This window comes from Xiphophorus maculatus, chromosome 22 (assembly GCF_002775205.1).
Source record: "Xiphophorus maculatus strain JP 163 A chromosome 22, X_maculatus-5.0-male, whole genome shotgun sequence".
NCBI lineage: Eukaryota > Metazoa > Chordata > Actinopteri > Cyprinodontiformes > Poeciliidae > Xiphophorus > Xiphophorus maculatus.
In genome coordinates this window covers 16,606,867-16,632,572 of record NC_036464.1, presented here as the reverse complement: position 1 = coordinate 16,632,572, position 25,706 = coordinate 16,606,867, and the positions used below count along the sequence as shown (strand labels likewise).

The following is a 25,706-nucleotide window of genomic DNA, read 5'->3' as shown; positions in this document are numbered from 1 at the left end:
TTTTTCTTTTTGTGGGAATTCTTTTAGTATTCTAACTGTGCTATGCATCTTGTGATTGTTGCTGCTGGTTATAAATTCCAAATCAGTATGCTTTGGAAAGCTTTTAAATATACCCAAACCTCTACAAGCCAGTTAAAACCTGCAAGTGAAAACTTAATTAAATGTTTATGGGCGATCGAGTGTGGTCTTTCTTTTTTCTTTTTTTTCCTCTCTCTAGCATCTTGGAACAAAACAGAATTACATACCGTAGTTTGATGTGCTGAAAGTGATGTTTCACCTTTTGATTTGTTTTCCTGGAAGTCAAATTGCTCACTTAAGAAGACATAAAGTAAAGAAATTAGCCCATATAGTACCACTCAAATGTAATACTAATAAAAACACAGCAATACCGAATGTATTAAGGGACTTTCTGTTACTTAAAGACAAGCTCAAAATATGATCAAGCACAGAGACACTCGGATAAACCAAAGGAATTGGTTTATCTTGTTGGTTGGTGTGGAGGTAGCAGCATTTAAAGGTTGATATTTTATTTAGGGGAATCAGTCATGACAATTGATTGTTTCATCTGTTGTTGGCCACCTTCTTCTTCGATGCTTGATTGAGACAAACACTGGTAAAAAATAGTCTTATTGGAAAGCAATGAGAAGCCAGGCAGGTAGGAACTGTTGGTATGCAGACAGCTGCTAGTTAAGCTTATAATGTCATGCTAAAACTATTAACACCCCATTGAACCTTGTCACATTTTCAAATACTAACACAACTACATGAAGATGAAGTGAAATAGTACTCATGTTTTTTTTTATTATTACAGCAAACAACAAAAAATCTGAAAAGTGTGACCTATGCCCTTCACACATCACCTAATTAATGAATAAATTGCAGTTGTGTTTAATGTAGTTGTCTGGAGGTTGATGGCAACTGGAGTTGACAGCTACAACTGAGGTTGGGGAATCTGTTGACAGCTAAGAACTTTGTACTGTATATACTGTAGCTACCCTTTATGAAAGAGTGGAAAGAAAAAAGTTGTTGCTGTATGAAAGCTTTGTTTCATACAGCATAAAACAAAGCTTATTTGTTTAATGTAATCTGGTCAGGGCTGATGGGGATATGAATGAAACCTAATACAGGGAGGGTCCTGTATTAGGACCCTAATACACCTGTATTAGTGTTGCAAACACAGGAAGTCTGTATTTGCAACATTGTAAAATATGAAAAGCTTCAAGGGGTTTGGATATTTTTCAACGCGGTGTACACACATGTTGATGAGAACGGTGATATTCCTCTCAAAACAAGTAATACTCAGACGGAAACTTTAAAGCGCATTTTATGGTCACTTTGTAGGAGCATGGTTAAAGTTAGATTATTTGCTGAAAATGCATTGTGGTACTTCTGCTCATATTTTAGTCTTGTTTCCTGTACCTCTGGGAAACCATACATTATCAGCTGACCCCAGAGAGAAGTCAAATATGCAAACAGTATATGCAAATCCCATGCAAAACCCTTCTGTGGATTGAACACCTGCGACTCGATATGGAATATCGGCAAATGGAAAAGAGCTGGGCGCTATAAAAAAAAAAGAAAAAGAGATGGACTTTTTTTTTCTTTTTATATATTTGGGCTTTCTCTCTAAAAGCCATAAGAAGCAACATCATCGTTAATTACACCTGGGGAAATGTGACTGAAGTCATCAAAAAGAAATGCTTTGCAAATGTAGCCCAAGCATCAATATCAAGCCTTTGGATCTGTAGTCAATGTATTTCAATCTCCCCCCACGATGAGGGAGACGACTGTGGCAGAGGTGACTTGTCATGGTAGGTCACCAATGAACAAGTGTCACACTGGCATGATGAATTGGTTCCTATCGAGCGCAACAAAAAGAGAGAAAAGAATGATTCAAATCTGCAAGGGAAATAATTGTAGAGGGGCTTTGTGGTTTCATCCTGGACAGAGATAGAATACTGAACTGTACCGTAGCTGGAAGCGGGACTTCAAATTCAGCTGTGGTCATTTTCCACTTTATGTTAATTGTTTGGTTAATTGTTTTTCATTTCATAGTCCCCAAGAGTGGATCGAGGATATTTATCTTCAACAAACACTGCCGTCTTTCTTCGACCGCCGTGAGGCTTTTTTTGTCTCTCTCTCTGTCAGGCTTCTTTTTCTCCGTTTTTCCCGTGAGCTCTGCTTGCAGTCTTCACTGTAGCCGTCCCCAGGCTTGCTTTGCATTAAACAAATCCCAAAAAGGCATTCACAGCCCACTGGTCGACTTTGTATCAAGGTCTTCAGAGTCTCTTTTAAATACACGCTGACAGGATGTCTGCCTGTCAAACATGCAGCTGCGTCACCTGAACACTGTACATCATTTTCCTCGCAAATGAAATGAGCAGTGCCAAGGCAGTTGTGTTATTTATTGGCATGATAGCCAATAATATCTGATTATGGAGCTGATGGCCCATTATCTGTCACAGAACATCTACAGCGTGGCTAAATTTAGCCAACAGAGGTACAATAATACTGCTAACATTAGCGGTAAATAAGAGTGCTGTGATTTTTCTATCTTTGTGATCATCTGAATCCAAATCCAATCTAACTTTATGGGAATACAAGTGCTTTACATGCTTATTGGAACCCTGGGTAAAAATAGGCCATTTTATTGCCAAAACAAACACGGGAAGACAGTCGTTCGGATGACACCTTCTTTAAGGAAGGTCAGTCACAAAAGATTAATAAAGAACCTCACAGTTAACAGAGCGGGATTTTCAAGCAAGCTAATGGAAAATTTAGTGGAAACAAAACATATGGGACAAAAGACCATAGGAGTGTCAGCAACCCCTCATAAGAATATACCATAACTAAAATAAATTAATCTTTCATTACATTAGCTTATTCTCACAGGGAGAATCCAACCTTTAATTTATTTTCATTTAGTAATACAATTTCCTACGGGGAAAAAAATCTTTTACAAAATCATTTGGTGCCATTTATTAAGAACACTTATTTTTAATTAAACACATTGAACTGAACCATTTCTGTAATTTATACTGTACTTTTAAAACTCATCCTTGACTTCCTGATTATCTGGTTTATAAATGCCAATGCATCTCAATAAAAGATTAGAATAACTTGTACATATATATATATACATATATATATATATATATATATACTACTTCCATATTACTCAACATTTAGCACACATATTTCACACATTTATTATGTTTACTTTGGTTATTATTGTTAAGAGAGAAACCCCAAATTAAGCTTCTTAAAAAGATTTAAATACTGTGTAACACCAACAAAGGCAAAAAAATTCACACACACAAATCTTACGTTATGGCCGACACAACCGTGTCCAGCAGATGATCGTTTCCGACGTCCTGAATGAGGATTCATGACACAAGATCTTTGCTGATGAAGCTGGCTCTTCTCAGAGTGCTGCCTCTATTATATTTATGGGTTTGTGATTTGTCAATGTAGCAGTAAGTGCAACAGTCCTAATGGGACATTTTGATAACTTAATGCTTTCCTCTGCCTAGATCAGGGGTCTCAAACTCCAGTCCTTGAGGGCCAGTGTCCTGCAACTTTTAGATGTGCCTCTGCTGCACCACACCTGAATAGAATAATTAGGTCATTAAGGCTCGGAGAACTGATCTACACAAGGAGGAGGTCATTAAGCCATTTCATTCCAGAGTTTTGTACTTGTGGCACATCTAAAAACTGTAGGACAGCGGCCCTCGAGGACTGGAGTTTGAGACCCCTGGCCTAGATGCTTCATGGGATACTAATTTTAATTTCCAGTAGCTCCTGCCCACACAACCAAAAGTAAAACTGGCTTCTTTAGCGACCATTGTGTTAGAGCGGTGAGCAAGTTGGCCTGACCTAAACCCAATAGAGAATCTAGAGTGCGTTGTCAAGAGGAAGGTGAAGAATCTTCACCTCCATTCTTGAATTTCAGATTTACCAAATGCATCAAGTTCAGACAAAACAGTGAAAAAATATCAGTATTCGTTTGTCGCTATGCTAAAGCCGCCTGCTAACCATCAGCTGCTGAAATAAAACTCAGCTGTATTTTGTCTGCATCCATTGGGCCGTTACCAGCATCTGTCCTTTTTAAAATACTGATTACATCTGAGACAAAGGCTCACATTTCCATAGCGAGGAGATTGGTTTTTGATTGGCAATGTCATCCCCAAAGACACATCCAGGTGGCTAATGATGATGATAATGATCAACATAATCACATCCAATTACTAACAAGTATTTTATGCACAGTAAATCCCCACAATTTCCTTCAAAGCAATTATGCAACTTAATCCAATGAAAGTGTGTTTTCTAAAACAAACCCGTGTACTTCAGAAACACGATGGGTTAGGGCAACATTTCTAGTATACTCTAGTATACTATGCTGTTGTTTGTCTTCTGCAGCTAATAACTTCAAAAATTAGATTTCTTTAGTGAATAGAATGGGAAGCATATGAAACATAAAAGAGAATGTGTTTTTGACTTGCAAATATTGCTTATTTAAATTAAATAACAGATTGCTTGCATCTCAGGTAAAGATAATTTATTTGAGAAAAGCTGGCAAAAACCACACTGATTCTAAAAGCACGTTTTTACACTTATTTGTCATTTATAAGTGTAAAAATGTCTGGCCAATCATTTCTGTTTAATTAGTCATAATTTTCTAGAAACTTGTTTTGTTATAGGACCCCAAAATACCCATTTTGCGTTATCATTTAAATGCTATATGATTTATTTTAAATATTAATAAGATTTCAAATGTCATGCCATTTGAAATCTGATTGTTCGTTGGGCTTTTGGCCCACAACGCAGATTCTCTCCAATGCTTAAAAGTGGGGATAAAGTGTTTTTGTCTCATTCTAGACGCACCTGAAGTGTTTGTTGTTGAAAATTGAATTGTCATTTGATCAAAGCACATAGTTCCACATAAAAGCCTCAGCTGCATTTAGCACACTGGATATATTTATGCCTAATGGCTGTCATGGAAACTTAGTGACTCTAAGATGCCTCTCTTTGCTGATGTTCTCTAACGGTGAGCGCTGAAGATATTGTTTAGCTCCCTCATCATCATCCTCCTCACTTCAGACTCTTTTGATTATTGTGCTCACTTATATGGGCAGGCTAATGTGTGAAGTTATTTCTTTGCGACTATTTCCTGAGTGTTTTGAGGATCATCACACATCCACCTTACTTGAATTGCTTGTCCTCTTTTCCATTTTGAAGAATGGCTAAGTTAAGTGGGCCTCTCTGTGAATTGAGAGAAGTTCATAGATTCCAAATGTAAAGTTCCTAAGCACTTGTATTAGCTCAGAAAATAGTAAAAATTAAACAATGCTTCAGTTACATTTACTTTATATGAATTGTTAGATGTGCATAGAGAATTATTGTTTAAGGCAATATTAAAAATGATTTTGTTCAATATTTCTATTTAATTGGGTTTCTCTATCTCTAATTTGATTCTTTTGAACCTTCACTGCTACTGTTGTTAAGTTTATGTCCTTTTTATCTAGGAAATTGTAACTTTATTAAATCGATTTTATAATTAAATCATAGTTCAAAGCAGTAAAGTGAATAAAACTTCTATTAATTTATTTTTAAAGATATTTTTTCTTATTGGAAGCTGTAGACTGTCAGCAGGGAGGAGAAAAGAAGCAGTGAAATGTAAACGAAGAGACTTTTCAAAAAAGAAAAAAAGAATCAACTCCAAAGCTGAAGTGTTCACGGTACATTGGTAGCTTCTTTGACAGCCTGCTATATTCAGACCAACTGCAGACCAATTCACTCAGGTGGAGGTGTTCTGGGAATTCAGTTCTACACTCAGGATTTGACAAGTTCTTGACACAAATTAGATTGAATTCCAATTATTTTATTGACCCGCTGCTTGGAAAGACAAATACAGTGTTGTCACAGGGGCCCAGGGGAGGCTTAAGTGGTCTTTTCAATGCTTCAATGTGACAGAGTCGAATGTCAATGCGCTGTTTTAAGGCTTAAGCTGTATGTCTGCTGGCAGTCTTCTCCCTCACTGCTTCAGAGATAAACCACAGAATAACAACGAACAGCAGTGTTTACCAACAGTGGCACCCTGCGTATTTGACTGAGTGAAAGCCTGACATCAGTTCTTTAGTTTCTACGCGTCACTTATTAAAAATGAGCAACCACGTTGATTGAAAGCACTTGTTGTTTATATTATTTAATAAACACCAATATTTAATTTACACCTCCCTCCTGGAGTAAAAATAATTTCAAACCTTAGAGTAATTCCATTCTTTCACAGAAGGACAACATTTAAATAAAAAAAAAAGTAAAATATACATCATGTGATATATACAGTATGTAGTTTAATGACCGGTAAAAATTTTAATAAATTGCCATAATAGAAGGAAATGAAATTCAGTACATAAAACTTTATTTGGAAGGTGATAAAGTCCACTGGGACTTTAACTGGAACCTTGTTCAAATAAACCTTTAACAGCAATTATTCCAGGTTTGTCCTGGGATGAAACATATCAACATGTGTAAAAGCAGTTGTTTATGTAACGATGTGGGACTGTTTCTATTCCAAAGAACTTGTGAACCTGTACCATTCCCTCACATCAGTACATGCCAATATGAACTTTTTCCATTTCCAGGATATTTTAAACATGAATCTGGGCACTCAGCACAAGCAAAAGAAAATCCCTGAAGTTCCCTGTTATTTTATATTTCATACTGAGATTCTGGCTTATTAAAAATTATATACTTTAAGAATTCTTTACACAACTTTACCAGGGGTGCCAATAATTGAGGGGTGTGCTTCAGACCGTGATAATCTCCCTCAGCTTCTACAAGCACCTTATCGCCTTTCTACCACCTTGTCCTCTAATTCACTAGCAGCACTTTGAAAACATGACGTGGAATCAGTTTTCTGTCTGCTATATATACATATTTTATCTCATAATTCCTTAATCTAACAAGCACCTGGAGGTAATACAATTATCATCTTAGTGGAGGACGGATGAGTCCAATAGCATGTGTAAATTGACCAGTTTCCTAAGAAAATTTATGAGACAGCATTATTGTTTCTGCCTGAGATTCGGACAGCTGTTTCAGGTTGGAGGACCAGGTTGTGCTGTGGGCTGGAGTTCTCAGAAGGATCCTTTATGTGCCTGGTGTAGCAGGATAAAGGAAGGTAAACCCCTCTGCAGTCTGGAGCTTAGAGATAAAATCACTAGAGGCACCTGTGTGTGACTCCAAAAGTGTGCAAGAACACAATGTGTACAGCAAATTACATGCAGTATGAGTAAAATCCGTTAGACGTTTAACAATACTAGAGTAGCTGCTGCTAATAAACTGTCAAGTAATTTTTTTGTGTGTCATAGTTGCATATTCATAAGGTGGTGTGAAAACTGAAGAATTCGCTTGGTTACAGAAACGTGAGCTCCCAAACACATTGCAGTGCATTGTTGCCTGGCAACTTAACTTATGCAGACTTCGAATGGATGCTGCACTTGCTGTCAAAGTAGCATCTTGGGGCGGATAGACTCTGTAAAGTGAAATGTTGAGGCTCACAAATTTTTGGTTTTATTGGGCCTTCAGAACTCAGCATGTAGCAGACACTGACACGACAGGCGCTGCATTTTACAGCAGCCAGTCAAATTAGTAATGAACCGCAACGCTCCGCAGGGGCTCAGACTTAAAATGTCTGCTTAAAAGGCATCTTGGATAACTAAATATAAAAATTACTTGGAACTGGAATAGGCTGTATGCCTGATGCTGTCTGATTTTGTTTGAGTTTGTCTTCACTTCTAAAGCAAGAAAGAAGACGTCGATGTCATCTTAAAAATTCAGTGCAGCAAATATTTTTGAGCATTATTAATGTTTTATTTTTGTTAACTTTCTGAGAGAACAAGTGGGGGCTCATCTTGAAAAGTACTGTGAAAGATTTGAGCGTTAAGAAGTCTTGCCAAGGTCTTCATCAATATCTTCATCAACTTTTTATCTTCATTGATAAAAAACATAAACTCTGACTCTTTGAAGCTAGTCCCTACAATCATCAGGCACTAAATAATGGCCCCACCAAGTAGGACAATTAGTACATTTTTAATGTAATGTTTTTATAATCCTTTCAATTAGATGCCAAAGAAAGTGACTGGAGTTTTTGCCAGCTGTGTACAATGTAGAGCAGCAGCAATCAAATAGCTTCAATTACTTTCACAACAAGGTTTAAATCTCATGTCTTCCACTCATTCTCATACTTTCTACCTGTTAACACACCCTGCTCTCTAACAGCAACTCTCCTGGTAAATAAAAAAACATTTATGTCTTCATTTCCTTCTGGGAGACATTTGCTTTTTTCTTGCATGCCTGTTTCCTGGCCAATCTTGAGGAATCTTAGTGCCTTGATACAATTTTGGGGTCTGTAGTGGAAAATGGGGATTTTGTCAATTCTTAATTCTGTGTCTCACACCATCATGCACTTTTGTTCATTGCCCTAGATTGCCATATAACTGTTCTTGGCAGGAGAATTTCCATCCATCCATCCATCCATCCATCCATCTATCCATTTTCTGTACATCCTTGTCCCTAGTGGGGTCAGGAGCGGTGCTGGTGCCTATCTCCAGCAAACGTTTGGGGCGAGAGGCGGGATACACCCTGGACAGGTCGCCAGTCTGTCGCAGGGCAACACAGAGTCAGACAGGACACACAACCATGCACACACACAGTCACATCTAGGGAGAATTGAGAGAGAACAATTAACCTGACAGTGATGTGTTTGGACTGTGGGAGGAAACCGGAGAACCTGGAGAGAACCCACGCATCCAGGAGAATTTCATTAAAACAAAAAACACAGTTCTCAATCAGATTGATCATAGTTATGGTTGCAATTTACAGTTTTTAAAGGAAAGTATTTAATGTTTATCTTCAGGCAAGTGATGTGATTGACAACAGACTGCACGCATTGATTGACCTGTGATTTATTCCTCTGCATGCGAGAAGGCCGGACCTCGCAAACTCCAAACATCAGCTCCATTGGGGCGCATGCCGTCTGCTATCAGAGAGCTGCTCAGCGTAGGGGAGCGTAATCGTGAGTTTAATCTGTAGCAGCGCCCGGAGCACTTGTCAACTTTTGGAGCGGGATGAGTGATTTTATTGCATTTCACATTTTTTTGCTGCCTTTCAAGTATCATGTCTCTCTACAGAATGGGCAGTGAAGAGGCGAGAAACTGGAAGAAAAGGAAGTTTGTTAAAGGTGCCCAAAATTTTGTCGATTTTCAGATGTGTAGTTAGATTTAGGAACATGACGCACACAACCTCTCCTGACATCAGCTCACATGATAAATTTTTACAAGCTCCCAGCGGAGCCTCATTAAGGTGTCACTGGGGGGGAAAAGGTGAGGGAGAGTCTGTAATTGGAATTACGGTACACACAAAAGGACATGTCATAATACAGTGATAGCGCTGCATCAAATTCCCCAGTGCGCTGAAAGTCTAAAATCTAGTTATTAAGTGAATATGTGTGTAATGACAATTTTTTCTGTGAAGCTGCTGCTTCAAATGTCACAGAGAAACAGATATTAACTTGCTCAGACCATTAGAAATGCCTATTCCTGCTTTTATGTGAGTAATAGTCCTGTTACTGAGCTGATTGATGGCATTGTTGGCCCCATATTGAGGTAGTATTGCACGCTCGCCGAGAATGTATTTACTTTCCAACATCTTGGAAATTTATTGTCTAATTTAAAGATGGTAATTGTGACCTAACCGAGCGCGAAGCCTCTGAAGGTTTAGACATGAAGTGGACAATTTCAATCTGCAGCGAAAAAAAGAGCAACGAATGAATGGGAAAGGAAGCAAGAAAAGCAAATAGACCTGTATTGGAACGTAACCAAATACAAGTGAACTGTTGACTTTGAGAATGGTTGGCTTTGTGGCAACACAGAGTGGTTCAACTGTCTGAAATACATCAATTTAGAGGAATGCAACTTCAGCTAATATCTTATTCATGTGCAAATAGTTCGAGAGTGTGTATCGCAAACCAATAATCTCAACCTGCAGTGAGCGAAGCCCCATCTGCCTGTAGCTCACAGAGAAAATACTCATTCTCTGGTGAGTGTCTTGTCTGATTTGCTGCCTCTGCCAGCGAGAAGTTCTTTTTGTCGCTTTTTTTCCTCTTTAATTCCCTCCTATTGTCACAGACACAGCCGTGCTGCTACAAGTTATTTCAAAACGCCCAAGCTTGAAACCGAAGACGTTTACTTCCTCATCTTACCGGCTTTGACCCCAATCTGTCCTCTTGTCACTGTCCCTCTACACATGTTCATCGCCTCTTTGTCAATTCTGTCTTATTCCCCTTCTTACTCTTCACCGATCCGTCTAGCTTACCTGATTCCTATTCTGGTATTTGCTTGCAGTCTAACTATGCTTTCTCTTTTCCTTCCCACTTAGTCTCTCTTCTTTTTTTTTGAATTAATCGATCCGCATCGTCCCTCCACAGAAGCCGATGAATACACCTCGGAGTAGGAGTTAATGAATAATTTGCAAATTATCCCTGAGCCTAACACTGCTTTTGCAAGTTTTTCATGTGGAAAGACAACAGCAGTGTGTGTGTGTGTGTGTGTGTGTGTGTGTGCATCACATTAGAGGATCGGAGTCTGAAGAAGGGAAGGCAGACACTGGAAAAAAACAAGAAAAACAACTTAAAACCATTTTATGAGTTGAATATTATGCAAATGTTTCAAACTCGACTCATTGTTTAGACTGAAATATGTACTGCATTATACGCCTGCTGTCGTGAGAGCGACTGTGGGTTTGTGTGTGTGTACAGTATGTGGAGGTGTTGCTCACAGACTGGCAGCAGTATAAAGAGTCTGCTGTGACTGGATAAGCTGTGTTTGCAGAGGTTCAGACGGAGGATACAAGACGACACAGAAGTAATCTGTTCTTTTACAGTCATGGAAGAGTCCTCGCCTGCGCAGCAAGAAAGCAAAGTCCACTGCGGACACAATATATATCCACACGCTGTGCACAGCTGTTCACAAAAGACAAAAAAAATATTAACTAGTTTTGCTTTAAACTGCAACTGAAGAACGTGTACAAATAAGTTTTTTGTGGATAACTGAAGGTATTTCTTGTTCTCAGTGACTCTCCTGCAGGAGAAATCCATATTTCAGAGAGCTTGTAAAGGCTAGTTTCACCAATAAATGTCTGGAGTGAGGTTTTACACTTCTTTTTGAAGCGGGTTCATTTTGAGTTTCTCCTCTCTCTCTTGAGACTTTTTCTTATTAGTTGCCCTTTTGTTGAAATTCATCTCTTTGATCTTTTTTTTCTTAAACTTTGATTGTCTGTATCAAATACCTCACCCTAGGGAGTTTTCTGTGTTCTATTATAAATCGTATTAGTGTGTGTTCTACATATAAGCTAAGTGAAAGAATGTCCTCTCTATTCAAGAATTAATTAAAAAGTCTGGTTTTGACGTATTTGCTGAAATGTCTCAGTAAATATTTGGTAGATTATTGGAATAGTTGCAGCATTTGGAATGACAACCGCTCCCTGGTGTTGAACCCAGATCACGGTGATTGTTCACTAATGGAGTGAGTACAAAATCTTGGACGAAGATGGACTAATCCCAGAGATTAGTGTGTTGAGCCTTTCATTTTCCATCACATTATTTCCAGCAGCCTTTAGGTGAAGTTCCAGGAATATCGCTGGATATCAGCTTCACACAAAAATATCACAAGTAAAAAACGAAAAAGAAATTTCAGCTTTTCTCGCCTTAAATTCTGATTGCCTGTGATCACAATCAGAATCAACTTAAACTGACAGCATTTTTCTTTTTCATCATCTACAGGAAATAGCTAAGACTCAAAGTAGTGGCTGGACTTTGACATATTTTTCTTTCAAGAAAAAAAAAAGAAATTTGACTTCCTTTAATTCTGACTTACTCTTATTCTTCAAAGTTTATTGACATTACAGAACAACGCAGCCAGTAGTCTACACATGGACCTTTTTGCCAAAGGCAACAGTTCACATTCAATCCCATGTTGTCTTCTAAAAATATATACCTAAATATTTTAAGTAAAACACACACACAATCATTCAGCCACAAACCAAAGTTTTCTTAAAATGGATAGTTTAAGAAAACTAATAAGCAGCAACATATTTTCTGGAAGTTGAAGCAAAAAGGACAGAAAGTCTTCTGTCTTTTCTTTTCTATCCTGGAAGCAGAAAGAACAATATCTCTTTACGTGTGTCATGGACAAATCGAAAACAATTAAAAGCATTTCAAATACTTAATTATCTGATTTTTATAGGCAAAGAGGAAGCTTAAGCCATAGCAAGAACAGCTACAATAAATGGGTATATGGAGTGGCCATACATTATGTTACTACTTTTGATGCAAGGTGCAGTTCTTTTACACACTACAATGATTTCTCAAGAAACGAAAGCCATTCCAGAGCTAACTTGATAAAGCACACCCTAATACGGCACAATCTTCCAAGAAAACATTATTTGTGGATTTTGAAAAGTCTTCTAAATCTCTGCAGTGTGCTGTTGCAGTCATAGTGCTGCCTTTTTGTCAAGATTTAAGCACAAAATGAATCAAGTCTAAAAAACAAACTGTTCCTTTCCTGCTCTTCTTCATCTCTTATGTTGTTCTAGACATTGCTACTATTTCTTTCTTTTTTTTTAACTCAGGTAATGATCAATAACTATGAATAGATGTACTAACACTTGAAACTGTTCCTCCAACCACAGAAGCCTGGAAGTAGAAAGGACAGTATGTCCTTGTACAAGTGCATCATTGTTCTTTTCTCCTTCCAACTCTCTTTCTCTCTTCACTGTCTGTACATCTAATGATGTTTACCTTAGTGGTCTTATTATTATTGCTAATGTGTTTTACTGAGAGACACAAAGAGGTGCTAGAAAGGCAGGTAGTGCAGCTTGTCTTTTTTGCTTTACAGTCGAAGGCGTATATTGAGGTCAGAAAGAATGGTTGGTGTTTTGCCATTCTGTCATCTGGAATTTCGTCCTCTCCGAGTTTCACATTTATCACTGAGAAAAAAAACAAAAAAAACAGGACATCAAAGAAGAGAAAGGAGACTGGACATTATTTACATAATTAAAAATGCAGTTCAAACAACTGTATGTGTCTTAAAACAAATTTGAAAAGGACATATTTTTTAAATTTTGTTAAATAAACCCTGGGTGGGCCCTACTGCATTGTTTTCATAATTGTAAAAAGTAAATTAACATTATCAATATATCATTTCTACCTCTCTCACTTACGAAGCAACTCTGAACATTATCTCTGTCAAACAAAATGGCTGCTTATGATGCTGAAGACATCATAAGCAGAACGCCACTTAATTATCCTCATCTTGAGATAACGTCGCTTGTTTTGTTGTGACAGTTTGGTAATTTATGTTGTCATCTTTGCATTTAGTTTCTGCAGCATTTGTGCCTCATCCAACTCCTCAGTCATGGACTCCCCGTCCCACACTCCTCCCCAGCCGTCATGGCATCCATTTAGAAATCTGCATAGGATCACATGAAGCAGAGACTCATTTTCAATCTAATTTTCCACAAGATTACTGGATAATTTTGAAGGATTCGGCTAATTTCAGAAAAAAACAAAAGGAGAATTTCTCTGCGTAATGAGATAAATTAGATGGATATCAGAAGTGAATAAGATATTTTGTATTGTGCTGATATGAAGTATCAAAAAGTGTGTTTTATTGTGCTGCAAATCCCCTCTCATGTCTGAAGTGACACAGCAAGGTACTTGAAATGAGTGGATGCTAAAATCAAAGCGGTACTTTGTTTTTTTTAAGATACCACATTAATGTGTTTACTGATGTTAAAGCTATTAAATTGGCACATTTGCATAAAAGGAATGCTGCACATAAGATTGTTAGCTGCTAATTACAAGGCGGCACTTAATGTATGAATAAATGATCATTTTCAGTTGCCTCCCCGCTTGGCCAACCAATCAACTTGTCAACACAACAACCATAATCAGAGTTTGATGGGAAGTAGAGCAGCAGGCATGGCATCAGGCCTTTTATAATGTTTAAATGGAAGCAGAGAGTGAGAGAGAGAGAAAAAGAAGCCATAGACAAGTGGACAGCTGTGATATCTTCCCCCACATGTCCTATCACTTCCACACATTGGGACTAACTTTATGTGTGAAGATGAGCGGCCTTGAAAGGAAGACCTGAAGAGCTACAGCATATTCGTGCTGAATACTGTCTCTGAGGCACAATGATGTAAAAAGGTTGAAACCAGCTGTCCTTTCGTTTCTTTTGACAAGTCACTGAATATAGTCTTTAGGTCTTTCTTACTCTCTCTGCATAACTACAGTGCAGTTTTTCTCAGTGCTGGCGGTAAGGGGCTCTGCAGGAATGCTCCTCGGTCGAGGTGAAAAAGACGGGAAGTTCTCTCAACTCCAATGATGAGATGTTCAGCTGAGTAGACCTGTCGCATCAGGTGCACCTGACCTGCAGTGTCTTCCCTCATCTGCTGTTCTTATTGTCCTCTCTTCAAGTCTGCCTCCGTCTTTCACCTGACTCCTCTTGCTGCGCTCACCCTTCTACCCCCACCTTCCGTCACCCTGTTTTTGTAGCTTACATTTAAGAGAGACAGTTTGACGTCATCCGGTCTACTCTCAAGGTCTGATTTACAGAGAGGTGCATAGCTGCTCCACTGCTTCTTGACAAAACACACTTTGCAAAAGTGAGGATTTTGTCCATAGGTATTTGACAAAAGATTAAAAAATAATAGTGATGCTATTAGAATACTAATCAAGTTGCCTTATTAATATTTTCAATCAATTATACACACCATGGGGAATATCTGACCATCAAATTGCTGTGGAAGGAGGGCTTTTTGACCCCTGAGATAGACATGATTTGATCTAAAATGTGCCAATAAACGGCAGAAGAAACATAAAATAATTTGTGAAAATGGTACCAGAAGCTGGCATGTTATTAACCACAAGGAAACAAGTGCTATGGCCATGGGTTTAAAGGCCACTCATGACATAAAAAGTGTTTCTTCCAGAGGAAACATAGAAAAGACAGGGTGCAGTTTGCAAACACTTTCAGTTGCAGAGACCATATTTTTTTGGAGATATCTCCTGTTGTGTGATGAAACTGAGATTTTAGTTTATGGTCATAATGATCGTCATTATTGGAGGAAAGGAGGATGAGCTTGCAAACTTGAGAACACCATTCCAGCTGTGAAGTACAAGGGTGGCTGCATTATGTAAATAGATTGGCTTTGATGGAGGGTGACTGATGCTTTTCAGAAAAAAAATAAATTATATCAAAACAAAATTGTCTGGAAACAGCGCATGGTTTTGATTGTGGTATTTAGAAAACAGAAGAAATTTTGCTAATCCTAACTGACCTAAAACATGGGAAGTTTAGTTACAAAAACGTCTGTTAAATAGCATAAATAATTTGAAAATGTTAGCAGGCTAATAGAAGACTGTTGACACAAGGTGGGGGTGTTTAAAATATGGAAAACTCACAGCGAGATTGCAGATAGAGTCAGCTAACAGTGCTAATCTGAAAGAGAGTTTTTAAATACTCTTTTAGAAAAGTCACCATCATGTCTTTTTTATTTTTATTTTATCTTAAATGTATGTTATTGAGTTTCTGGGTGTTGCTTCTTTCACTGTCTGAAACATTGTCTCTGCTCTTGAATTAGTAGGTTGTGACCACAACAGAAAGCCTTGTAAAATGACACTATTTTAAAGCCATTTTGTCACCAGATGCAGTAGTTTCTTAGTTCAAGGTAGAGGCTTTTTTGAGCTATCACTATTTTCTGAAATCAGTTAAGCTTCATTCTGAGACTTATTAACATCCGTAGAGCATCTCTAATTACTAAGAGCCTAAAACAAGAAAAGGCTATTTGGTTCCCACTTTCTGTCCACAACAATGCAAAGGTTTTGACTCTTGAACATTGCCTCTCTAAGATGGACAACAGAGTTGCTTTTTCTTATACCACTAAAATTCACACTATTGTTGCTCATAGTGATTGTGATGATACAATTTTACAGTCACTGATTTGAGAAAAACACCTGGTCTAATAATGGGTTTTCTGGGTTCCTAATCTCGCAGACTGTCACAGACCTGTCATTTCAGAGGATTGTTGATGGCCAGTCACTCTTGGGGAGGCTGGGAGTTGTCCTGAATTCTCCCCATTTGAACACAATCTATCTAACAATGGGTTAGTGTGGTCAAAACTCTTCAGAGTCTCAAATAGGTTTCTAACATTTTCTGGTGGCTTCAGAATCAATTCCCTTTTGGAGATTTTCTGAAATCTTTGAGCAATTGTTTACCTGTGATAATAGCTAAGACTTGATCTCTTTTCTCAAGGGAAGGAGTCAGACACTTACATGTCAGATGGAAAACACCCTTTAATTTAATGTAATTATTTAAGACCAATCTTCACAGGAAAACCCTTCATTGGTTTGTTTTTAATTATCTCTTTCCAGATGTATTTTTCCATCCTTCCAACCATGTATGCATTCTTTCCTTACACATTTCGGCTGCTACCAGATCATTGATGCTACATAATGACATGACTGGAGTAAATGCATGGAAGAACTCTGACATGCAGCACTTCTGGATGATTTGAGGAGATCAGAGAGGCACAAAAGAGGCAGTGTGTTGATGCAGCCCTTTGGCTGACAGGGTTGAGTTAACGACTCACGGTTGATTAATGTTTCACCTTTAGCATTCAAAGTTTTAAGTAAAAAAAGTTCTTTCTATAGACTTCTTCAATGGGAGTCTATTGAAACCTTGCTTCTCCTTGGTGTGTAACATCTTGCGGCTATGCTGTCAGCCTACTGACACACTCACAAAGGCTTGCTGTAACAACGTGTTTTTTTTTTTTCCGGTAGTGTTTTGAACTAAACAAACGTCATTCTCATTTTCCTCTGTGTGATTAAAAAAACTCCAAATCTGTCAACGCTTCTTCTAGCTGCTTATCGTCTTTGTTTGCTCTTGCCCTTGGCTCAAGTCTGCATTGGTATTTTCTCAAACTTAAGGATTTATTCTATTTCTAACTTGAGGGAGGCACTTAATAGTTCATGACAAGGCCTTGTCCTTGATTTTGTCACAGCCCCGCGGTCCGAGGGACTTGGGTTTATAAATTTAGTGCGAATGTTGACCGTTTCAACTAATCATTAATTCAGAGAGAATGAGATGAGCTAATCGATGTTGAGGAAAATCTATCTCAGAGATCAGGATTCTCTGCACAGCTACCAGTAAACAATCAGGTTTGTCACAGCTGACGGGCATCAAACTCATTACAGAGCAGGACAGATCAATGTTCAACTTTAGAGCAAACCCAACATAGACTAACGCTTTTGATATCAATGATATCATACTTACCTTTATTGGAGTCAGCAGTGAACACAGTGCAAGGGTAAGCAGCTGATAGATAGATAGATACCAAAATTGATAGATTTGATCAGAGTTAGGACCCAACCATATCAGAGAAACAGCATAATTTTTTCCTAATAAAGAACAGATTCAGTTTTTTTTTGTAAAACTCACCATTTATGAAACACATTTCCATGGCCATTTAATATATCCCTTGCTCAAACTCAATACATGGGCTTTCAGCTTCAGTGTGGTGTTTTACTGTGGTTTTAACTGCTCTAAACCATTGAGTGCAGAGTGCGGCTTGTTTTTTTTATTGCTGAGCTGAAGTCACAAGTGTAAACTTAAGTGCTGTAGCACTAAAAATCTTCATGACTTCCATTTTTGAGCTGCTGTTGCAGGATAAAAACATGCTTTGCTTCATTTAGTTTTTCTTGCAATGGTCAGATGAAAAGAAAATTTACATTGGGTAATTTGACCCCTGAACTTTGCCGGAAGATTATGGTCAATCATAATGGGATTCTGGTTGTGTTATATCCTCAGAGATTTGAACTCCCCAACATCCTGTTTCCTTATGTCCACTTTATGCTCTTAGAAAAACATAATAAAAGGAAGGCTGGGATGGAGATAAATGGTGTCTTGCTCCTTGACTTTAAAAACGTCAGAGGCAGTCTTCTGTTTTGGTTGGGAATTAATGTTTGGCCTCCTTTTCTATTTAAATTGAACTCACATTTCTTGCAAAGAAATGGCGTTTAGTCAAAAAGACAAAATTCTGTATATGAACGATTCATAAAAGGGTTCAAGACGTCCTTCGTCGCAGGAGAGAACTCAAACCCCGACTGATAGAGGTTTGATGTTTCTCATTATATGACAAGTCATCACTAGTGCATGGTGTGAGGCAGAGTTAGGCCGTTTAATCAGAAATCCAGCCAAAAAATTCATCTGATCTTGAGCCAAAGAAAAGTCTGCTCTGAGGTGTGCTCCAATGCCCCGCTATGTGAGGCACATTGCGACTCGCATTCAAATGATCAACCATTAAACCTATTCATACAGCCTGGGGGGAGGAAGACATGCTGGCGTTCACTGATAGTGATAAGCTAATAGCAGTGAACATTCTACACATGCAGCACATGCTGTTTTCTTAATGTATCACATTTCTTGTTTGCTTTTTGACATCACATCCACTGATGACAGTACATACTGTACAGCCATATCAGCTTTTTTACATAATGTGATCATTTAGTTTTGCATGTGCCTTAATTTGAATGAGGCTTCATCATGAGAGAGAGTTAAATTTCTGGTGAATTTTTCAGTTCCACTGGATAACAAAGCAGCATGATAAAGCAGGTATTATTAGATGCAAAAACAGGAAATGAGCTGGACCCTGTGAGCATGTGTGTTTTTGTCGGGGGAGGTGCGGTGGTGGTGTGTGCGTGAACTTCCCAGAGTCAGTTTAGGAAAAAAAACAAAACAAGAAACAAACAGATCATTTATGAAATTTATATAAATTAACATTGTTATTTCTATTCCTGGCAATTCCCTTGAGGTCTGCGGTCAGCGAGCTTTCCAAAATCAGGATTTTTTTTGTCACTGCTGACCTCTTTCAAGATTGCTTTCTAATGTCAAATTGTGTTTACCAATCAACAATACATTGACAAAACACAAAATACAACCGACCCCTGATGTCTATGGGCCAGAGGTGTCCAAATGTTTTGCCACGTGGGCTGGAACTGTCAAGTTGAAAATAATTCATTCCCAAACAATCAAGTTTTCCATTTTTTATTAAAATAAAAAAAGAAAAGGGGAAATAAATAAACCTTCAAATTGTATGCAAGACTAATAACAGCTTATTTTTGAGAAGGAACTACATGGCCAACTACTGAATAGACAGCTGGGTGACAAAGCAAAGATGCACATAATGTGGTAGTTTTAAAGGTGGATGACTAGAACAACCACATTCTGTGCATCAGGGCTTTGCAGAGGGCCGTGGGGTCGCTCTACAAAGCCACAGTCATTCTTCTTGGGCTTAGAAGTCTTTCTCCTTCTGTCTGCTTCTATAATTCATGTTTTGGGAGGTCTTAATTGACACTATAGGAATACCCGAATAGAGGAGAAAATTGCAGATGTCTTGTTATGGTGGAAAACTCATTTGTTTGACCAAAGAAGCATAGAGCCTGGGCATGAGGACTGATACCAGAAGTGATTCAGAGTATAAAACAGATACATTAACCACTGTCTTTGTCCTGTTTATGTCCATCCCTTGGATAGCTAGTTGGATTATTTTATTTACAGCTACAATTATACACACAGCATGTTAAAATGTAGCTAAGACAAGGCTGTGGTTTTGACTGGTTCCATAGTAGCCACCCTGTAATCTCACTTATGATGTAGCATTGGCCTTTCTTCATGTCTGTCTTGGTAGTAGCCAGAAATAAATTTAAACCCCAACCACTTAATTTTATATGGCAAATTGGTAGTCATACTTCATAGTTGCTTGAAATTAAATCAGTATCTTTGCATATGAGGTGAATGCTTTCAAGATGATAAACAGCTATCTTCAAATATTTACTGTGTTCTGAAATATGCATACTTTTTCATTTAAATCCTCTGTTAAAAGAGGAGAGGTATCTGTTTTAAAGAATAGATTTGTTTTCCTAGAATTAACCATAAGTAGCTTTCCTTTAGGCAGAGATTTTGTTCTTAACTTAACAGAGAACTATTGTTTTGTGCTCTGTAAGACTTGGCTGATGTTACATCTATTTCAGCTATGTCAAGCTTTTGAAATATTTTGTCTATAAAATGGGAAGGAAAGAGTTTCATTTGTCCCTAGAGAAAAACCAGGGCACACTCTTAAGAGTTGATGTTACTAGCATCAGTTTTTCCAAAAGACCTAAGAATAGAGGAAGCAGATTTTGCAGATTGTTGTATTTTACTTTGTGTTTAGTTTCATGTTCTCACAAATTAAAATATTGAAGGTTTTCTCAGTTATTTTAAAAGCTCAGATTTTCATTGACATTTGAACAGTTAGTCACTATTGACAATTTGAATCTTGTTTTAATACTTCAGCTGATAATAGAAGTGCTAGTGTAAAAATTTATTAAAGGCTTAGACTGAAAGACTTTTCATTCTTTCTCTACATTTCCATCTTCATGCTACAGAAATTCTCCCTTTAGGAAACAGAGCTGTTACATAAGAACATCGAGAGTCACAGGAAGGAATCTGGTGAGATGGTGACACACTTAACGACTTCCTCTCTATGTATAGTTTCATCCTGGGTGGGAATAGATAACATGTTGCTGACTTTGGTAAAAAAAAATATACCGTGCACTTCCAATTTACTATTTTGTTGCAATAGTAAAAAATAACAAATAGAGAAGGGACTTACTTCTGAAATTAGGTGGCATTTCATCGAAAGAAGGATCCAGTTTTCTAAGGAGATAAGTTGTGAAACTATTTTTGCATTTTCTTTTGTATATGACTTGTGTTGATCTATCACTAAAATTCAAAATAATAAATAATAAATTAAGGTTTATGGTTCTTGTGTGACAAAATGTGGAAAGGTTAATGGCAGATCCATACTTTTGGAAAGTGGTAAATTAAGATGAAAAAATTGTAATTTAGTCCTCTTAGTGTATATCACTTAAGATATACACCAATTGCCTTAATTAACATACTTATTTTGAAGCGAAATACTCAAACACTTACATCCACTCCACTTTCTCAGTGAAACTTTGCCACAGAAACTTAATTTAGTGTCAAACTTGGCTTATCTACTGTGCAAGCTGAAACTATTACAATAAATGCTTCTTTGCATCTCTATGCCCTTTTCAGATGGTAAGGTGGAGGTGACAAAGGAAAGCTTGAAGCTCTGCACCATGGGGCCAGGAAAGGTGTTTGGGGAGCTGGCTATTCTCTACAACTGCACCAGGACAGCCACTGTCAAGAGTGAGTCTTCACAGACACCTTAAAACATTTCCACACAAGTCCGTGTTGAAATGTCCACATGTTGCCAAGGCGACACAAGTTGACGCATTGAACACACAACTTCATTGAAATATGCAGTCTCATTGTAGAAGACTTTAGGTCTGTTGCAGTAGGAATGTGTGTCTAGTATTGTTCTTGAGTTATCAAAAGCTGCCCATCAGCAGTGTGAGTTTTTGCAACACTTCAGCCAAGTGTGCTGCGAGACCCGGAGTGAGACGAATGTCAAGGTTTACTGCCTCTTGCTCTTTCACATGTCAGAGCCCCAGCTCAGAGAGATGCACAGTGGGTGAGTAGGTGGTCCATCAGACTGGCAATTTGAATAATCGGCCTGATAGATTAAAGAGAGGAGACTGAGAAAGCACAGGACAGATGGTGGATTACACACATTTGAAAGCTCGCAAGATAGCATGTCAAAATGAAAAATGTGTGTTTAGGTGAGGCAAGAAATAGGAAGTAGCTCCAAATTTGTGTTTGAGCGGAATAATAAAAAGACAAAAGGTGAGACGAGGTGAGGCATGGTATAATTGATGAAAGGATATTTGTATGCATGGATTAAGATAGATGCAGGTAGGTCAGAGTTGGGGCGAACTGAAACAAAGGAACATTCTGGATATTCTGGATGTACTGAGAAGAGATTTCAATATATATTTATATCAAGAGCTGGCTCATATTTCCAAGTCTTATATAAAAAAAAAAATCAGATAGTGACCTTGGATTTAATGAATACATGAAGGGCAAAGGTTCCTCCATCCTCACATGTTAAAGTGTGGCGAGGCGGGGTCAACCATTTCATGGTTGGAAACTTGCGTAGCCTGTGCTGACCCTTCTCAAGTCCAACGAACCAGTCAAACCGACCAAACTCCCAGCTCTAGTTACTATGGCAACAGGTGTCCACGGGGAGATGAGCCAACTCTTACGGGATAAAATATTCCCCTTCCCACTGGCGACAGAGTGTCTGGCTTTCTCTTTTGTGTTTTATTTTGCCCATCTACCAGCCCATCGGCCCATACTTCCTGCCGCGCTTTAATAAAAATCCATGCATGGAACAAATGATGTAATTGTCTACACAGGCAAAAGTGTGTTTGGTTTAACAGGGTCACTGGCGCTGTCTCTTAGGATGACTGTCTTTACTTTAATGCGTGTCGCTACACATGAATGTACCAAGGAATTCAGCTGCCAGGGTGTCTATTAAAGGTGATAGTCTCTAATGGAAATCATGCAGCCAGTAGTGCTTACGGAGACTCACACTCCAATCAAGCAGTTTAATTTGATCTGTGCATGCAGCTCTGTAGGAGGATGTAGCCTCAGTTAATTTTAATCACATACAGTAATCTCCTAAGTCCCCCTCTGTGAATAATTATGTCTTTAGAATTTGGATGAACCGCCTATTTGTGTTGAGGTAAGGCTTTTACTTAGGAGTTTACCTTACAATCTCACAATACAAGACGATAAGCAGTATTGGGTTTGCATTGGACGAGAACATCTCTTAAGGCAAAGTTTGATAAGGAAAAATCTTAAACTTATGCGACTCACCAAAGTGACTTCAGTGGCTCACTGATGAAGGAACCAGCTGCTCTGAACTGAGATTATTATGAAATATTCAGTGTGATTAGATATTTTGTTTCTTCATAAGAGTACTTTTTGTTTCATTTCTGTATTTGTTATTTCAAAAACCCTGCAGTTCCAACACAACGTGAAGGACAAACTTTTGCTAAGACCTTTTTTCAGACCACTAGAAGAGAAATTATATGCACATTTTTGGCCTACATGCTTATTCTACAGACAGACTGGACCTGAACAGTTAGAGTGGCATTTTTATTCACAATTTCTTTGCTGCAACTTTTAAACTCTGAGCCTTTTTAAAAATGTTGACTTAACGATTTCAAGGGTGATTTGGGAAGCTGCAAACTGCTATGGTTTGTTCAATTAATTACCATTAATTCGTTAAATTACTATGCAATTATTTTAATTGCATAGTAAAATTTTCCTGCATCGGCACATTGAAAAGAATATTTCCATCCCCAACCTTTCATCCTTTTAGAGTATTTGCTAGCTTGCATTCTCCCTAAAGAAACAAGCCCTTAAAATAACTTACGCAGACATTATGAGCAGCACTACACCTTCCAGGATGCTTAGTGTCCCCCTTAGTGTCTAATCAATATGTTATGTTTAGTTCCTAGATACAGGCACTTAAGTGTAAAGCTCTGGCCTCATTTGGGGTTTGACTCAGCCAGTCTTGGCAAATGAAGTAAGATTTTACATGCAGCCGGAGACTCTCCTGAGACTCAGAAGAGTTCCTTTGTCATCAAGCTGTGTCGCATTATTTCCACATGATGGCAGTCAGGTAGATGCCGACTGGAAATAAAAGCGGAAGAAAAAGGTTTGAGTGAGAGACAAATAGAGATGATAACAGGGCAGCAGTGACAATAGAAGGAGGAAACTCCATCAAAAGGCTGCAGACTAAGTAGTTTTTATGTTGTCTTGAAACGGGAGAAGGGGACAGTAGGAAAAAATAAATTCTTTAAGCATTTAAATATCAAAGTGTTTTGAATGGATTGTGTATCAAAACATTATTCAGCATAGTACCACAAAAAGCATGAACAAATAACAGAGAAAGTATATGACAAATTAATTACCAATAAACTCTATAATAAGAAGCAGATACACAGGTATTTGAATTCTCATACCAACACTGCCGTTGAGAACCTTTCACATTAGTTTCCACTTCATAGAGAACCTGTTTGAATCTGCAGTTTACTATCCAAATTTTGTTGGCTTTAAGTTGCAAGTGCAAATTTTAAATTTAATTCTGATGCAGAAGAAATAAATCCTTCTAAATGTATGTTTCAGTCAGTCTTTGCAAACTGTTAAGTGCATCTAAGCATCGGTACGATTTGAACTTCATGTCCCCACAGAATATCAGTGGAGCTTATTTTTCCTCCACACATTTTCAGTCCTAAATTCGTAATGTGTTTGGTTATGTGCTCAACCTGGCACCAAGCTTAGAATGGGATTTGTTTCATCTCTGTTGGGGTACACAGCCACCATGGTCACAAAACGCTCAGCTGCACACGGACATCTGCAGACATCTAGTTGGCAGATCCAGATGAAGAAATTTATGTCACACAGGCATTGCAATTGAGGAGGCAGTGGAGTAAACTGCCCACTCAGTTTACTCCAATATATTGTTACATATATTAGGTAAAAGTATGTAACAAGTGGTGCTCCTTTAGTGTCAATTGAAGGATTGTTTTGGGAACCAAAAATATACCAAATAGCTGAATTTATCTTCTTTTTACGCCAGGAGTAGGAATCGTCTTTCAGCCAGCTGATCAGCCATGTGCATCAGCATTTAAATGAGGGGCTACTCTGCATTACTTTCAGGACTTTAACAAGAAAGACAAAAAAATGTGTTGTTTTGAAATCACAGTTTTTAAAACGACTTGATACATGAAACCCAAGCTTTTTAACTTGCTTTTGATGTTCAGAATAAGTTGCCAATTTGACCAAAAATGAATAATTCCTAAATTTACAGCTCAGTGCCTGCATGTAAATCAGCATGTAGAAAGTAATGGTTCTGAGCCTTGAGCGTTTCAGAAAACAGTTTCTCCTAAAATAAAAAGTCAGTCATTATCTCCTCCACTTCAAGTCAGTTTAGCTTCATAGCGACTGGAGGCTGCATATAACTAGCCTTTTGTCAAAGCTATGAGGCTATTTTATCACAGTAATGTTAAAGCAAAAACGATCTCATTTCAATCTGCTATCTTTATGAGGTGTATCTTGTTTCCTTCTGACAGCAGAGACAGTATGAATGGATGATAATCATATGAGTCGCTGACTGTCAGTTTCTCCATTTATATGCACAAAATCAGTCTAATAGAGAGGATATCCTAAGGCAAAATGACGTCTTAAAGATCATGTTAGTAATACTTCAGCTTGTGTGCACTGCTGTCAGAATAACAAAGAGGGACGTTTTGTACTGTCACAGTGTTGATCACAACAATGGACCTGTGCTGAATCATATGCATCAGAATGAATTCACAGCTTGCATGCACAATTTTGACATACAATACCTACATGCGACCTGCATTGTGATACCCATTTAACTCCACAACACGGGGCTCACACACAAATGCATACAAGACAGACAAACACAACGATTGTTCAGTAACGCCACAGATTAAAGGCTGTTGGGAATCCAGGCCTTGTTTTCAGAGCAGTCATCTCTAAGAGAGTAATGTCTCTGCCAGTCACTCAAATGCAATCAGTGAGAGAGATTATATCTGTAAGCTCCATCTTTATAGCATTGATGGAAAAGCAAGTCTTTGTCTT

The 25,706-nt window shown here is 38.1% G+C and overlaps 1 protein-coding gene across 2 annotated transcripts in view; it reads left to right on the top strand.

Annotated features, from left to right (window-relative positions):
* LOC102235247 (cGMP-dependent protein kinase 1) overlaps nt 1-25,706 on the top strand; it is a 93,366-nt gene that overhangs the window by 15,479 nt on the left and 52,181 nt on the right. For both annotated transcript variants that reach the window (XM_023327931.1, XM_023327930.1), the window contains exon 3: nt 21,222-21,335. In XM_023327931.1, the coding sequence (XP_023183699.1) occupies nt 21,222-21,335 (114 nt within the window). The remainder of the gene's footprint in view (nt 1-21,221; nt 21,336-25,706) is intronic.